General features: G+C 39.9%; 1 protein-coding gene across 1 annotated transcript in view; it reads left to right on the forward strand.

The window, feature by feature from the left end:
* PDSS2 (decaprenyl diphosphate synthase subunit 2) overlaps window positions 1-15028 on the forward strand; it is a 111836-nt gene that overhangs the window by 61950 nt on the left and 34858 nt on the right. The window contains exon 3 of the mRNA XM_051613157.1: window positions 9763-9961. Coding sequence (XP_051469117.1) covers window positions 9763-9961 — 199 coding nt within the window. The remainder of the gene's footprint in view (window positions 1-9762; window positions 9962-15028) is intronic.

Genomic DNA, 15028 nt, shown 5'->3' on the forward strand with positions numbered 1-15028 from the left:
ATTGCCCCAACTTTAATCAGATCTAATGCTTAATTAGGATTTCATCAAGTATTGTCTTTAATTGTGCCACTGTTGAAGAATCTGGTGTTACTCTTAATAGTTTTTGGCAAGTGTCTTCACCTTCCTCCTCCCTGGATTTGCTTAGGTTCAAGTTACTGGATCTTACTTTAATTTTGTTTGATAACTGGAGTATTTTCTTCTTGTGAGATTTTTCTGTGGTGTAGATACTCTTTAAATGGCTGTGACTGAGTCAATCTACAGGTTCACTGTCAGCCTTCTCTGTCCGTTAGGCAGGTAGAGTTTCTCAGTTGGTAAGTTTTCTTTTACTTGGACTGCTAGTGTGACTCCTCTCTAAATTTTTTCCTGCTCTCCCAAATTCTTCCTGAATGAAGTTTACCAGTCATGGTTTTTACTGGCATTGGAAACCCAGGGCTGACAGAAACACTACTTTACTGGCATTCTTGTAGATCATCCATGGATCCCAATGGCCTTTTTGACTGCAGTGGTATCCTGTATTTTAACTGATGATTTGGGATGATCTGTTCCTTCACCCTCCTTCCCCCCTTTTCCAAACCTTCAGTGTTTTCTTCTCAAAAGAGTCCCTATCCCAGTACGTAGATGGTCTAGTTTCTGTAATTCTAGCTGAGATATTTTGGCTGATCTTTTTTTTTTTTTTTTTTGCAATGCATAGTGGAGTATTGAACCAGCTCAGGTGACTCTTGTTATTGAGGCTGATTCACTCTTTGCTGTTCATCACCTCTCTTGTCCCTCCTGAGTGCAAGTTCTCTGGACCTACTGACTATAAATTCTTAACCACTGATGCTGCTCATGACTTTTACTATTCACTACTGAGCTACAAGATACTTACATCTGGTTGTGTAAATATACTGCTTAAAAATATAACAGGCTTTCTAAAGTCTCAGACCTCTGTGGTGTTGTTTCTGCACCCCCTTACCTAATGGGCCAACGTAGGTCTTAAAATTCTGTGTGGCCTGGAGGGTTTTTTAGGATATCCATTTTTATTTGCCTTTGCCCAGCTTCCTGTACATCCCTGTATTTTCTCATTTGTGCCTTTGTCCATTTTCTTCCTTCCCTGGTTTCTCTGATTTGCATTTGTTGCTAGGAATGTTCTAGTTTGTTTGAGCTAGGGAGGGAAGGAGGTATAACTGGTTTGGCTTTGTCTAAGCCACAATTTTTAGGTGTTTTGTTTTAATCAGCTCAGTCTTTTTAATTTGGTAACGGTAGCTTTTTGGTCAAAATATTCTTGAATAGTTTCCCAAAAGTTCTGATTCAGCTTGTTTTATAATTGAAAATACTGCTTATATATAATATTATATTCTTCTCAATATTTCATGTCATGTTTATAAAGAATGTGTTTATACTTCTGTGGTTTTGTTTATATTGTTTTCATATTACAAATGTATTGAGATCATGTGCACTGTACCTAAATTTTTAGTTCTGATATGAGCTCTTTGTAGCAAATTAAATTTTTACTAGTGAGCTCAAGTTGAATGCAACATTTGTTGAGGTAGGAAATTTCCTTTTTGAAATTCAAGGTAGTGACAATACATTTCATTGCTGATATGCATTATTCAGAATATTTAGTGTTCTCTTGGAATATCAGCATCAATTACAAAGTAGAAGAAGTAGCTTTTCCAAGAAGTAAATGTCTTGGCTCTTGCTGTGACTTGATGTAGTACTTGGCATGGTTTACATAGCTGTTAATAGAAACTATAACAAGCACCGACTAGAATTTCAATTTGTCTTCTATTTATTAGAAACTTAAGTTGATAAAATCCTTATAAAAAGATAGTCCTGCCTTTGACAGCTTTACTTCATTTTGGAAATCTGAATTTTCCCATGAGGGATAACCAGTGATTTTAAAATGGGAATTATGGTGCATGATTTAATAATGCCAAATTGATACATTTAACAATATGCTTATAAATTAGTAGCTCAAATTTTTATTACCTTATTTTTTTTTTAACATCAGTGTTCAAGTAATCCAAGAAATCTCTTTTTTTCTAGACATGATTGATTCTGGTGGTATTATTCTGCTGGCTTCTCTGAGTAACACTTTTATTTTTTTCCCCCAAGCTGAACTTGGTGTAGTGGTTCTTACCAGGTCCTTGTCTAGATTCTCTCATCTTCTTCCTGGATTTAATGCTTTTGCTTCCAGGCTGGGAATATTTTTCTTTTCAGTCTGTGGATTTTGAAAGGGGAATTACTGTGATGGTGCCATCAAGGACAAGGAAGATGTGCTGTGCTATGGGTTGTGATCACTCTGAAGGAGTAAGCCAGACAGAGCCTGCAGATTCTGAAGTTTTGAGGAGTAAGCCAGAGTCTGAAGTTTACCAGTCAAGGTTTCATTTGGCCAGGAGATGATGATGATGATGGTGATGGAAATGTGGATTGCTTGTAGTTCAATGCAGGGAACTGGCTCCAAGGCTTGAGGTCTCCTTGCTACCCAGTAGTGACAGAGTGGTGACCATCTTTGCACATCAGTGGCCCTAGTTGGAAACTGACACAAATTGGATAAGTTTCATGTTGCTATCTGGAGCACAAGGAGGGAATTAATTGGTTGTGGTAGACCTAAATGAATGCCAAAACTCTTCTTCATAATTCCTGCTTGGAGAGAAGGCACAGGAGCCTGACTTCAAGTGCCCTTCTCCCCCTGCTGAGCACCCACAGCACTGGGGGAAAGTAGCCTGCTGAATTCAGGTGAACATCTGCCCACTAACAATCTGAAAACATTTTCAAATCCTATAAATGGGCTGAGGGAAGATCTTAGTAAGACAAATTAGGGGGAAAAGAAATGAGACGATATTCGATGGTGGGGAAGATACAGGAAAAAAATGTCAGGTCTTTTCAGGAATAAAGAAGGAAAAGTACCTGAAGGAGTACGGGAAGAAGTTTTACTTCAAAAATGTTGTGATACTTAGAAGGGAAGTAGATGAAAGAGGTAAGGTATGTGGCCAGTTTAACGATGAGTTGATTGACAGGAATGCAGTTAAACAGCATAATCAATCAGCTTCATTGAACAGATATCTTTCAACTTCATTTATCGATCAAGTGCAAGACAAGGAACTGCAGAAGTCTTATTCTCTGGCCTTGTTAAAGAGCAACAGTGGATAAATATTTTCTGCTGGATAACAGATACATGAGTCATGATCATGCAATGATTATTTGGTCCTGTGCTTAAGATTGTTTCTTTATCCTATTAGTGAAACCATAGTGCCCACCTTTAAATTCTTGTTAAAAAAAACTGTATACAGAAGATATATCAGAGAAGATTCATCAGAGAAGACAGTGATAGGACAAGGGGTAATGGTTTTAAACTGAGAGAGGGGAGATTTAGGTTAGGTATTAGGAAGAAATTCTTCACTCTTAAGGATGGTGAGGAATTGGGATGGGTTGCCCAGGGAGGTTGTTGATGCCCCATCCCTGGAGGTTTTTAAGGCCAGGTTGGACGAGGTTTTGTGCAACCTGGTCTAGTGGTTCCCTGCTCATGGCAGGGGGATTGGAACTGGATGATCTTTAAGGTCCCTTCCAACCTTCATGATTCTGTGATTCTAAGATGAGAATGAGCCTTTCCAACCCCATGATGATACCTGTTACTCACTATACATTGTTCTTTAATCATGGTTTTATTAACCGTGGCGTTGACTCTGAGAAGTGAATGGAAAAAAAGAACTGTAGAAAACCCAGCCCTTTCTAGCTGTGTCACTGAGTGGATTGTCTTGGTGAGACACAAAGACCAGAGCATACAGGATGAACTTGAATTTAGTCTATGCACCTTCTTGTCTTTACAAAATAATTTATTTCATCAGTCACACACCAAAAAAAAAGTAAAATCAGATTATATCAAGTTCTGCCCAAATACATTGTCAGTGCTTAAGATTATTACTTTAATTCTTTAGTTAATACTTTTTCACATGGAATTTTCCCCTAACGAGCTATTTCATTTTTCAGATTGTTGCGTGTATATATAAACTATTATAGTTGTCAGTAAAATGGAGTGGATGCTGGTATTTTTAAATGTATTTATTTTTTAACCATCCTGATTCTACAGCTTTACAATTAATTATAAATCAGTCCTTTGTGTATTGAAGGGAAACTATGGGGTTGACAATCACAGAGAAAACGTTCAAATCTTGGGTGTATACTATTAGTAATTTTAATTCAAAGGTTCAATAAGAGTTCTTACAGAATTTCTGATCTCTCAGTTCCATTGTCTTTGTTCTTTGCAGCTACTTCCATTGTTGAAAATGTTTAGAATATTAATTTTAGTGGCTAATTTAAGTCCTTGGCCCATTTCTGTGAAATATTATGTCTACTATTAATATTTTAAATTATGAAATGGTTCTTTGCATAGCCTATCAGCCTTTGAGAGGGCCAAGATATTTCTGACAGTTAATGATGAAAGGTAAACTGACTCAAATTTTTGTGTTGTTACTGAGAGCTTGAGTTTCCATTGCAAATACTGCAGAGGAGTATTTAAGCTGAAGTCCTCTTTTATTCACAGCAACACAATGGCACTATTTAGTGTTTCTAATTTATCATAGATTTTACAAAATGTTACTGTTTCTTTTGAGAGTAGGTCTTCAAATTAGGGACTGAAGACACTTATAAGAACTCTTCAAGAGATCATGCTGGTCAAGGTTTCATTGCTGCAAGTCTTTAAAGATAACACAAATAATAAAGAGGGAATTCAAGATGGGACACTACAAAATCCATTTTAAAAAGCTGGCTAGGAAATTTATTATCAAAACTTATTTTGTCTCAGTAATTTGCTAATCCTCCTTACCATTTTATATAGTTCTGTGTGGACTATAAAATTTGTGTTGAATTCTGCATGGGATGTTCATCTCCATAGTAAGACCATTAGTAACAGTGACACTGGGATGAGGCAAAGTCCCAGGCACACAAATAGGAAATATTAATCCAAAACAAAATTGTGAAATGCATTTTTTTAATTTTAGATAGAAGAATATTTTCAGACTTTTTTCATTAGCTCTTTGCTTTTCTCTATAGATGTGGTGCCTGTAGGAGTGTGGGGTTTGTACGTTTGGTTCCTTAGGTGTCACAGCAACAGAATGTTTATTAAAAAAAGTGTGACCAGTGCATCAAGGGGGGCAATTCTCCCCTCTATGCTGCTCTCATGAGACCCTACCTGGACGACTGTGTCCAGTTCTGTAGCCTCCAACATAGGGAGAACTTGGAGATGTTGGAGTGAGCCCAAAGGAGGGCTATGGAGGGCTGGAGCATCTCTCCTATGGAGACAGGCTGGGAGAGTTGGGGCTGTTCAGCCTGGAGAAGAGAAGGCTCCAGAGAGACCTTAGAGCACCTTCCAGTGCCTGAAGGGGCTCCAGGAAAGCTGGGGAGGGGCTTGGGGCAAGGGTGAATGGATGAAAACTGGAGGAGGGGAGATTGAGGTGAGACATGAGGAGGAAATTCTGGAGTGTGAGGGTGGTGAGACCCTGGCCCAGGTTGCCCAGGGAAGCTGTGGCTGCCCCATCCCTGGCAGTGTTGAAGGGCAGGTTGGATGGGGCTTGGAGCAGCCTGGTCTGGTGGGAGGTGTCCCTGCCCATGCAGGGGGTTGGAACTGGATGGTCTTGAAGGTCCCTTCCCACCCAAACCATTCCATGATTCTGTGATGTTGCAATTACTGCATCAGTTTGTAAGGGCACATATAAAAGACTTCCTGAAGTATGCTCAGCAGTTTATCAAAGTTCCCCAAAACAGATGAATGTCAGTGATCTGTGTTGCTTCACTGAGGGAGGGGAGCAAAAAGGAATAGAAATTGCACTGTTTTTTCTTGCTGCAGGATCTCTATATAACTTAATTTTTCATTTTTCTTTTATTTTCCTTCAGGCTGGTGTTTCACAGGCTGAAAGCCAATATAGCTACAGTTGACCTTGCTGAAGAGTTTTTTAATTACTTGTCAAGTTAGTGTTTTCTTTATACTTTCCTGGATGACATTTACAGCTTGAGGAGCTCATAACCTAAGGGATGCTTTATAGAAGCATTTTACAGAGAATTTACTTAGTTGCGCGGGTAGAAAAGAAAGAGACAACTTACGTGCTACTCCCTTTTAACAAACCACAGGCAAGAAAAGCCTGTGAGTTCAGATTTTTCATGAAGTAAAGAGTACAGCAAAATAAGAGCCAAGAACAAGTCTGAGGATCTTACCGAAGACTGGAAGGGGGTGGGAAAATATTTACTTAAGGGGTAGATAGTATTTGGCTCAAAAGGGTAATAAGCCAGTGTGTCATGTTGTCCTGTTTACTGGCTGCCCAAAAAGGTTGTGGAGTCTCCATTCTTGGAGATACTCAAAAGCCTTCTGGACACAGTCTTGTGCAGCCATCTCTAGGTGTCCCTGCTTGAGCAGAGGTGTTGGACCAGATGACTTCTAGAGGTCCCTCCCAGCCTCAACGCATCTGGGATTCTCTCAGCTAAGAGGGTGGAGGGCAGGGAACTGTGTTTCACAATTAACTCTGCTTAAATAATGTCCCTAATAGCAGAACTTGTGACCCATCAAAACGTTCTAGTCAGATCCCCTTGGTATGGTCCAAGTCCCTCTGCCACTCTCTTTGCAATGACATTACTGTATGTGGGTTGATTTTTGGAAGGGGAGAAAGAAAAGGAGATTAAGGGATGTGTGGAGCTCAAAACAGTGTCATCTCTTGAAATGTGGTCTCTGTGTGTGGAGTCTCTGGGGCAATTGGTTCCCTGGGGCAGGGCGTTCTTGCTTCAGTGCTGAAGGCCATGAAAGACAGATGGAAATATGTTGGCATTTGGTGAAAAAGTATTCCTAGTTCTTAGCCTGCTTCCCTTTAGATACTTTGTGTATTTTTAAAACACTATTTTCTCAGTGCTACCTTGCTATCTGAGTAATTCTTGTGGCAACCACTTCTTTGTTGTGTGAACGTGGGCTCTGGAGCAAGAACAGGATGGAAGCAGTGGGAGTTTGTAATCCTGTTGCCCTGTTGTTTCTGCTTTTGTTCCCTGTCAGATGTTGTTGTAAGTCCTGCATTGCATAAACATTAATTTATTGTATTTTGGGATTAGATGCTTTCAAATACACAATTATTTGATCACAGAATTGTGCTTCAGATCAAGAAAGCTGCATATACTGTTGCTTTAGCTGTTCAGTAGCAACTTCATAACAGTGATTTGTTGGGGGTTTTTTGAATGCTTTATGAAGTCATGTCAAGAACCATCCTGTGTCCACAGCAGCACTGGGGACTTCTTGGTTGTGCCTGGGTATTAAGGGGGGGTATCACAAAAAACATTATGAAACCTCTTGCCTCGGGTTTCTGCCATAGCTTTGGTTTTTACATTTCTAGTTTGCTCGAGAGAGAGGGTGGAAGAGCAGTGTGTAAGATCCAAATTAAACGCAGATTATTTGCCTAACATGGTTGTCTCGTTAGCACGTCTAATATGAATAACGTTTGGAGAACAAAAGCATGATAGAAAAAGAAATGAAAAGATCCAGATCCCAAGCATTTGGAAAGCATGACACTGATGTGTTTGTGTAACCTTTTCAGGAAGAGCGACGATCAAGTCAAAGAGGGGATTTTGATTCCCTTCATTAAAAGCTTATTAAATGAAGAAATAGGACTTTTGCTTCGGTAGTTGGGGGTCACAGAGGCGGGCCTGATCTCCTCGGGATATTAATGCCTGCTTCCAGTTGGGGGAAATGAGCCGTGGCCAGAGTTGGCTGCAGCTTTGTGTACTGGTCACTAGGGATCCCCATCTGCCCTGGGATCTGCAGCAGGGGGTGGCAGAGCTGGCAGCAGGGAGCAGGGGCTCTCATTGCTATTCATAACAGGTAGCGCGGCTCAGTCTGCCCAGAGCAAGTCTGTTTCATGTTGATCAGCTGTCCATCTGATAAACTGAATTGATACGGACATTTCCTCCAAGGGCTGCCCTGACAGTGACAGCAGGAGCATCAGGATGTCTTGTTAGTCTTTTTCTCCCAGCTTGAAATTTTATTAACCCTTTGTTAGAGCTAAGCCAAGCACCATTACAGTACCACAGCTGTAGCTGCGTGCGTTCCTCCCTCACCTCTTTGAAAGCCACCATCAACCTTCCGTTTTGTTGTCCACCTGGAGAATGGCTAGCTGCTCTGTTTACAGAGGACTTTTCTCTGCACGGAGCAAAAATTGTGAATTATAAAGGCTGCTTTTAAAACAGCTTAGGTTTTTTGTGTGTGCCAAAACACATTGGGAACCTCTGTTTATCCCCTCCCCTCAAGCTCATCTGCCTTTTGCCTGCCTGCCCAGGCTGTGTGGCTCTTCTGATGTGGCTCTTCTCTTCTCTTCTCTCTTGCAAATTGGCACAGCTGATTGACCTGAAACAGTTGCTGCTGGGGCTCTTCACAGGTCAGATGTGTTTGGGGGAGAAAGTTACTTTAGATTAATATCATTCGGGGTGGGTGCAGCACATCTGCACTCTCCAGAGGAAATAATTTCTTCAGTGCTGTGTTGGTACCGAGGCAGGATCGATCCTGAGCATGTATCAGCACGTCTATGCATATGTGAAGGTACAGAGCAGTTTGGTTACTCAGTGAATCAGTGCTTAGTGCCTTTGAAAAAGCACAGGGAGTGTAACATGCCTTTGTGCCAGGTTGTGATTTAATTTGAACGTTAGGGTCATATGGCTTGTTGAGAGCATGCATTGTGTTTTTGTGTGAAGTCTCCATGACATAAGGGGAAGTGCTTGAGTCAGAAAAGATGTGGATGTGCTGAAGATTTCATCACAGGGGGGCCTGTATGTGTCTAGGTTTGCAGCATTCAGAGGTTGCATTGCTCTGATCCCCCTCCTTGTCCCTGCTCAGCTGTTACGTCTGTTCATCGCCCTGTTGTAATGGTGAGCTAAGGTGACATCTCTGGGCTCTAACTATCAGGGGCTACAGGGTTGAACTGAGAGAGGAGGGGAGGAGAAGGCTGTGCTAATTACTGTTTTCAGGCCTTTTCCAAAAAATGAAAATAAATAGAGGGTAAGCCTCTATGGGATAACCTCTGTGGCAAGCCTCTCCACAGGGATTTGAAATCCCTAAATTCAGAACGTAGCACAGTGTGTGTTGGAATAAGAAGTGATTAGTAAACCCGTCCAAATAAAATTGGCTCTGCCCCTTTGCTGGACAATCACCTTTGCTGCTTCTGACCAAAACAACCAGTGAAACCTCATTAGTACACATTTTTAAAATATTCAGCTTTTTCTTCTCTCCCCCCGAGTGCCTTCCCCTCTTGGTATTATTGAACTGCAAGGTATCCTGTTATTAATTTACCTCTAATTTGAGCAGTCATTGACTGCAGCATTCTTAACAGTGTTCAGATCAGCTTGCTTGCTACTCCCCTGCTGATACCATCCTTTGTTCCTTCCCATCAGTACTTTCTGCTTGGCATTTTCTTCATGTCAGTGTCCCTCAAGCTTCTAGAAGACAAAACAAAAAAAAAAAAAAAAAGAAAGCACCATGAGGACTATATTGATTACTTAGCTTTATTTTGTGACAGAATTCAAACAAAGGGCAGCATTCCTCTAAATGGAACCTGTTGGTACCCAGGGTTTACCTGGAAATGCTTAAGTGATAGTTCTCTGTGCTTAACATCTCCTGGTTGTGGCTTCCAGAAGTACATAAAAGAGCTACATGATAATTCATAAAATATCTGTTTAGCATTTGTGTTTTGTTTCCCCCAAAGAATCTATATTTTATTTACAGCATCAAAATTAATTGTACATTTCCTTTGCTTTCAGTCAAAGAAGCCTGGCTGAGATTACAGAACTGATCCACACTGCCTTTCTGGTGCATCGTGGCATCGTGAACATCGGGGAGCTCAAGTCCTGTGATGGCCCACTGAAGGATATGCAGTTTGGAAATAAAATGGCTGTTTTGAGTGGAGATTTTCTTCTAGCAAACGCTTGCACAAGCCTTGCACAGTTGCAGAATACCAAGGTAAAAAGAAATAAAAAAATTCTTCTACTGCTAGAGCTACTAGTGAATCTTCTGAAAGAGAGACCCTGTAATAAATGAGCAGTTACGGTGTCTGTATAACTGGAGCATCCTTTAAAAAGCAGCATAGTTACATTACAGCTGTAGATGGATTGACAGGCTGCTGCTGTGAACATATTTACCATTGTCCTGTAGAATTGCTGTGGTGAGGCCTTTAGTAAACATTCTGGAGCACTGCAGTAACGGGTGAGTGGTTAATCTGGTGAATTTAACTTCATGCCATGTCAGACTACACCACCTCTGGCAGACTGCCAGCTGAAGACATGCTAGGTTTGTTGTTTTGTTTCACCTTGTGCTTTGTGAAAGGTTTGTCTGTCTTAGGGAATTCTTGGGGGAAAAGGCTTCATTTCTTTGTCTGCACAGCACTCAGGTGACTTTTTACTCTTAATAAAATTACCTTGTTAGGCATTTGGGTGCCCCTGAGTATTGGATTGCCCTATTAACATAGATGTAGTGGCTTCTAAAGGGCAGCTGCAGTCCAGCTGCTCAGCCAAACTGTTTGAAACTTTACAGGGAAATGTTTTTTATGAGAAATGAATTGTAGGTGTGTATGTTGGTAGCAAATGGGACCGATGGAAACCTTAAGAGATTGTGTCTGTAGCAGGTTCTTCTTTTCCTCAGGTAGGATCAGCTACACCAAATAATTCTTCACATGTGTTTGCCTGGCTTGTTGTTAAAACCTCCTGTGGTGGGGAGAGATTTCCTGGGCATCCCTGTGCAACTGCAGTGTAACACCTAGCTACGTGTGTCCAGAGGAAACAGAAAAGAATTCCTTTTTCCAGGGGTACTCTTAATACATCTGAAGATTGCTGCCATATGGAAGTGTGACATAAATGTTTGTCACACGTGCAGCTGTCAGTAATCAACACAGTTCCAATCCTGAGCTTAAGGAGTCTTATTGTTTTTAGATTCTCGTGCTAAAGCTCCTCGGGATGGTAGCTGAGTATTTTTCTACTGCTTTGATCATGAGTGTGACAGTTGCTCTCAAGAGTGGTGTCATTTTGTAACATAGAGCTGAGATTCAGGAGGAGAGACAGAAGACGAGATGTCAGTCTGCTAGACCCGTTTAGCCATTATGGTGATAACTGGTAGTAAGTATTTTAAAAAAAGTTTTAAATAGTGCAGAATTTTAGTCATGCCATAACCAAAAGGGATGCAATCGATTTTACTGACTGTAGTTGATTTGGAGGCATTCATATTTTTTTTTTAGCACTTAGTAAGATTCTCAAGACAAACCAAAATATTTAACCCTGCGTCCGTTTTTTGTTTCAACCTAAGAGGAACCTTTTCTAAAATGTAGCACCTATTACTTTGCATTTAGTACATGATGAAGTATTGCAGCAGCAATGTATAATGACTGAAGACTTACCAGGAAACAAGCCTACAGTGAAATGAGGCACAAGTGCAAAGAAACATTTTCTTATTTTATTTTTTTTTTAAAGCAATGATTATACTGCACGTCGGAAAATTCTGCCAAAACATTTTAGCACTTTTTTTCCCCCATTTTTCTGACAACTAAATACTTTCAGAGCTTCTACACACGATAAGTGGGATGCCATTATGGAAACTGATTGACTTAGTAAATTATTCTTTTTCATATGTCTTACCCATCTAGCAAAGTTAGAAAAATTGAAGCACGAGCTATAGAAATCTCTTGACAGGTGCAATGATTTAAACATACTGTATTTATTCTTTTGTAAATGAGGAATTTTCAAATCTGGCATCTGTTTTTCAGCAGTGTGAAATAACTGTGACTTTTTTCCTTCATAATGTTTTGTTTTCTTGGATGGAAAGAAGTAAAAATGGCAGTGCTGGGGTTTTTGGGTGGTTTTTTTCGCTGGCATTTGTCTGGTAGCTCAGCCAATTGTCTTATGGAACGAGCAGTGTTATATCGTATGTGGTACCGACCACGGTGGGCTGTAACCTCCATAGATGTGCATAGCTGTTGTATAGACCAGAATTTAAGCTAAAGGGGGTTAGAAAATTTAACTGAAACCACCAAGATAATTTTATTGTGCTGTTAAACTCTTGTTGAAGCTTGTGTATGATGCATTTATCTCTGCGCTTCTCTCGGGGCTGACAATTAGATGTGAAATTCTGTAGTCATAATGAAACGCAGAGCTATTTTATAATTGCCAAGGGTAAAATTAGCAAAGTCAATTATTTTCCCTTAGGCTTTTCCCTGTAGATATTAAAAGGCTGCAAGGTAATTGCCTTAGGTAACACTTTGATTTTTAAATAACATTAAATATAGGAATTGTTGCTGTTAATTCGTGGTAATTTTCCTCCTCTCGCTACTGTTGTAGAATATAACTGTAATGATGTTAACAGGAGTCGAGGCTCAGAGTCAGTGTTTTGGGGGATTTCTTTTAAACTAGTGCTCACACTTCTCATATGTTTACTAAAGTTATGCAATATGAGGGTTTGGAGGGGTATCTTAGTTTGGGTTTTTTTAGTATCTGAGGTACAAGGATTCTAGGTTTCTTGAAATGTCAGTTAGGAAGCCTCCTGTAAAATACATTCTGCTGTCCTGCTGTTATAAAGCTATCTAAAATGTTGGGGTTTGATCATACGTAATAATTCAGAAGAAAGCATTCACATTTTCTGCTTTGTGAAATTAAGAGACATTAATTCTGGTTACAAAGCTGGTATTGACTGGGGCTCAAAATCAAGTACTGAAGGGCAGATGCAACCAGGTGCCACGTTTTCATGATCATGACAAAGTTCTGCATTTATTCAGATAATAAATCATGCTTAAAATGAGCAGTAATTTCTTTAAAAAGAAACAACAAACTTTTACAGCTACAGAGCATTAGATTGATCAGATCACGTGCATTATGTATTTACACTTCTTTTTTACATTCATGTTAACTTTTTGATCAGCTTTTATAAACTATCCTTTTTTTGGTGTACTTTGTGTTTTGGATGGTGGCTTTCCTTGGCCTGCTGACTGTGGTGATGAATTACCTTGTTGATTGAAGATAACATGGATATAACCTTAGATAATATGGATATAACCTTACTTTAGACCTGCATCCTGTGGTAGATTGGACATTACTAATCCATGCATTTTAGAACAGAGTTGAACCCTGAGAGGAGCTGGGTTGGAATCTTTCAGTAGTTGGTGCATCAGAAGTGAGTTTAGGAATGGACAAGGAAAGGCATGGTTGGGTTTTGCTAGTTAAACAACACAGTTAACACCTGGCAATGTGCTGATTTATTGGATTAAGGGGGGGTTAAATGGAATTATGGGGTTATGTTGATAGGTTTTCTCACTTTCAGGCTGCAGTGTTTTGAGACTAGGATTGTGGTAAGATGCTTGTAAAAGTCATCATAAACATGGAGATGTGAGAGAGATGAAAAAGTAAATGACATTTGCCTAACAGAATAAGGTACCTCCCAGCTACCTGTGGGATTTATGACCTTATGCAGTTTTAAATAAATATGTGAATAAATTATTAAGAAATGTGGAAGGATATCTTTAAGAGTTGGTTCTTTGTAAGGTAATATATCTTTTACATTTTTTATCTAGCTTTGCCTCACCAAGGGAGTGGGGATCAAAGTGCTCAGAGCAAGTTTTGTTGCTTGAAAATGCTTCTTTGACTCTGGTATCAAAAAGTGTGTCTTTGATTTTTGCTGAAGTAGCTTTCACTTCCTGTCATATTTTTATGACATTCAAGTGCAAACACAGCAAAAGGAACCACCACTAATTGGCATTTTTGTCACCTGTCAGCCAGATGTTATGGGCTTTTTAACACAAGTGATATGCAGTGTTATCAAATAACTTTTTCAGGGTGTGTCACAGATAAGTCGGAAGAAACCTGTTGCAGCATTAAAGCTGGAGCTTCCTAGGGCATCTCAATCATCACTTGTCCTGTGAAACTCTGGAGAGGGGACATCAAAGATGTAATTGTGACCAGGTTTGATCCTCCCACACTCCAAAGACAGGGATACATAAATCTTCAGAAGGATGACATAATGTGTTTTAGTGCAATGCCTACTGTAATGTGGCAATGACTAAAGAAAACGATCAAATAAATCTTTAAATCCATTGCTTGCAACTCTATGAACTGATAGGAAGGCATTTTAAAAAAAAAACAACAAACCACAAACCAACCAACCAAACCTACACCATCAGAAACCAACATATACAAAGCAAAAAGTAAAATAAACATAGCCCGAAATACGTGTAATGGCAACGCTCTCTGTAGTTCTTATTGAAAACTGGAGAATGGCTGGTTTTCCCCACTATAATGCAGTGAGCTCTTGTTGGAATGATTAAACTGCTCACAGAAGCATGTCAAAATCTACAGCCTGAAAGCTTGGAATTGAATTTAAGTATCTTGTCTGTCAGCACAGAACTCTGCCAGAAGACCACGTTACAGAGCATTGTTTTATTAAGCATTATTTGTTTATAAATAAACAGTAGCACAGATGTAGTACTTATATAGTGGATGCATTTCCTTATGTTAAGTTGATGTGTTCCTAAAGGCATAAATGTGTTGTTGACAAAATAGGCCCCGTGTTTGCATAAACATGAACAAGTTACTCATCTAAGTCTTCCTAAGTCTTCCTGTTGCAACAAGCTGAATGTACAACTCTGCTTGATGAGAGAACTGCTTCGCTGGTACCATGGTTTCTGCTCCTGTAGCATCAGCTGAGCTCCTGTGGGGCAGGCTCAGTTGTGAACTTGAGCAACTTGGCTCCTTGCTGACCCGTGAGGGTTACAGAGAGTATGTCCTTGCTGCTGCAACTGCACCAGTTGCTCTGTGGATGTAAATCGACATTTTCGGGAACTGACAAAACAAGTCAGCTAGAATCTACCATTTTAATTTTTAAGAAAGGTAGTACATGAACTTTTCAAAAAAAATATTTTAAGTGTTAAAATGGTGACAAATCATGAGCTGGCTAAAGAAGTGATTCCTAGGATCAGCAGCAGTTTTCTGGTCCTCTCTTCCAAACTGAAAACTTGTTCTAAAGAACGTTAAGAGTGCATGCCACCAAGAATCA

The sequence above is a fragment of the Apus apus genome, chromosome 3, assembly GCF_020740795.1.
Source record: "Apus apus isolate bApuApu2 chromosome 3, bApuApu2.pri.cur, whole genome shotgun sequence".
Classification (NCBI taxonomy): domain Eukaryota; kingdom Metazoa; phylum Chordata; class Aves; order Apodiformes; family Apodidae; genus Apus; species Apus apus.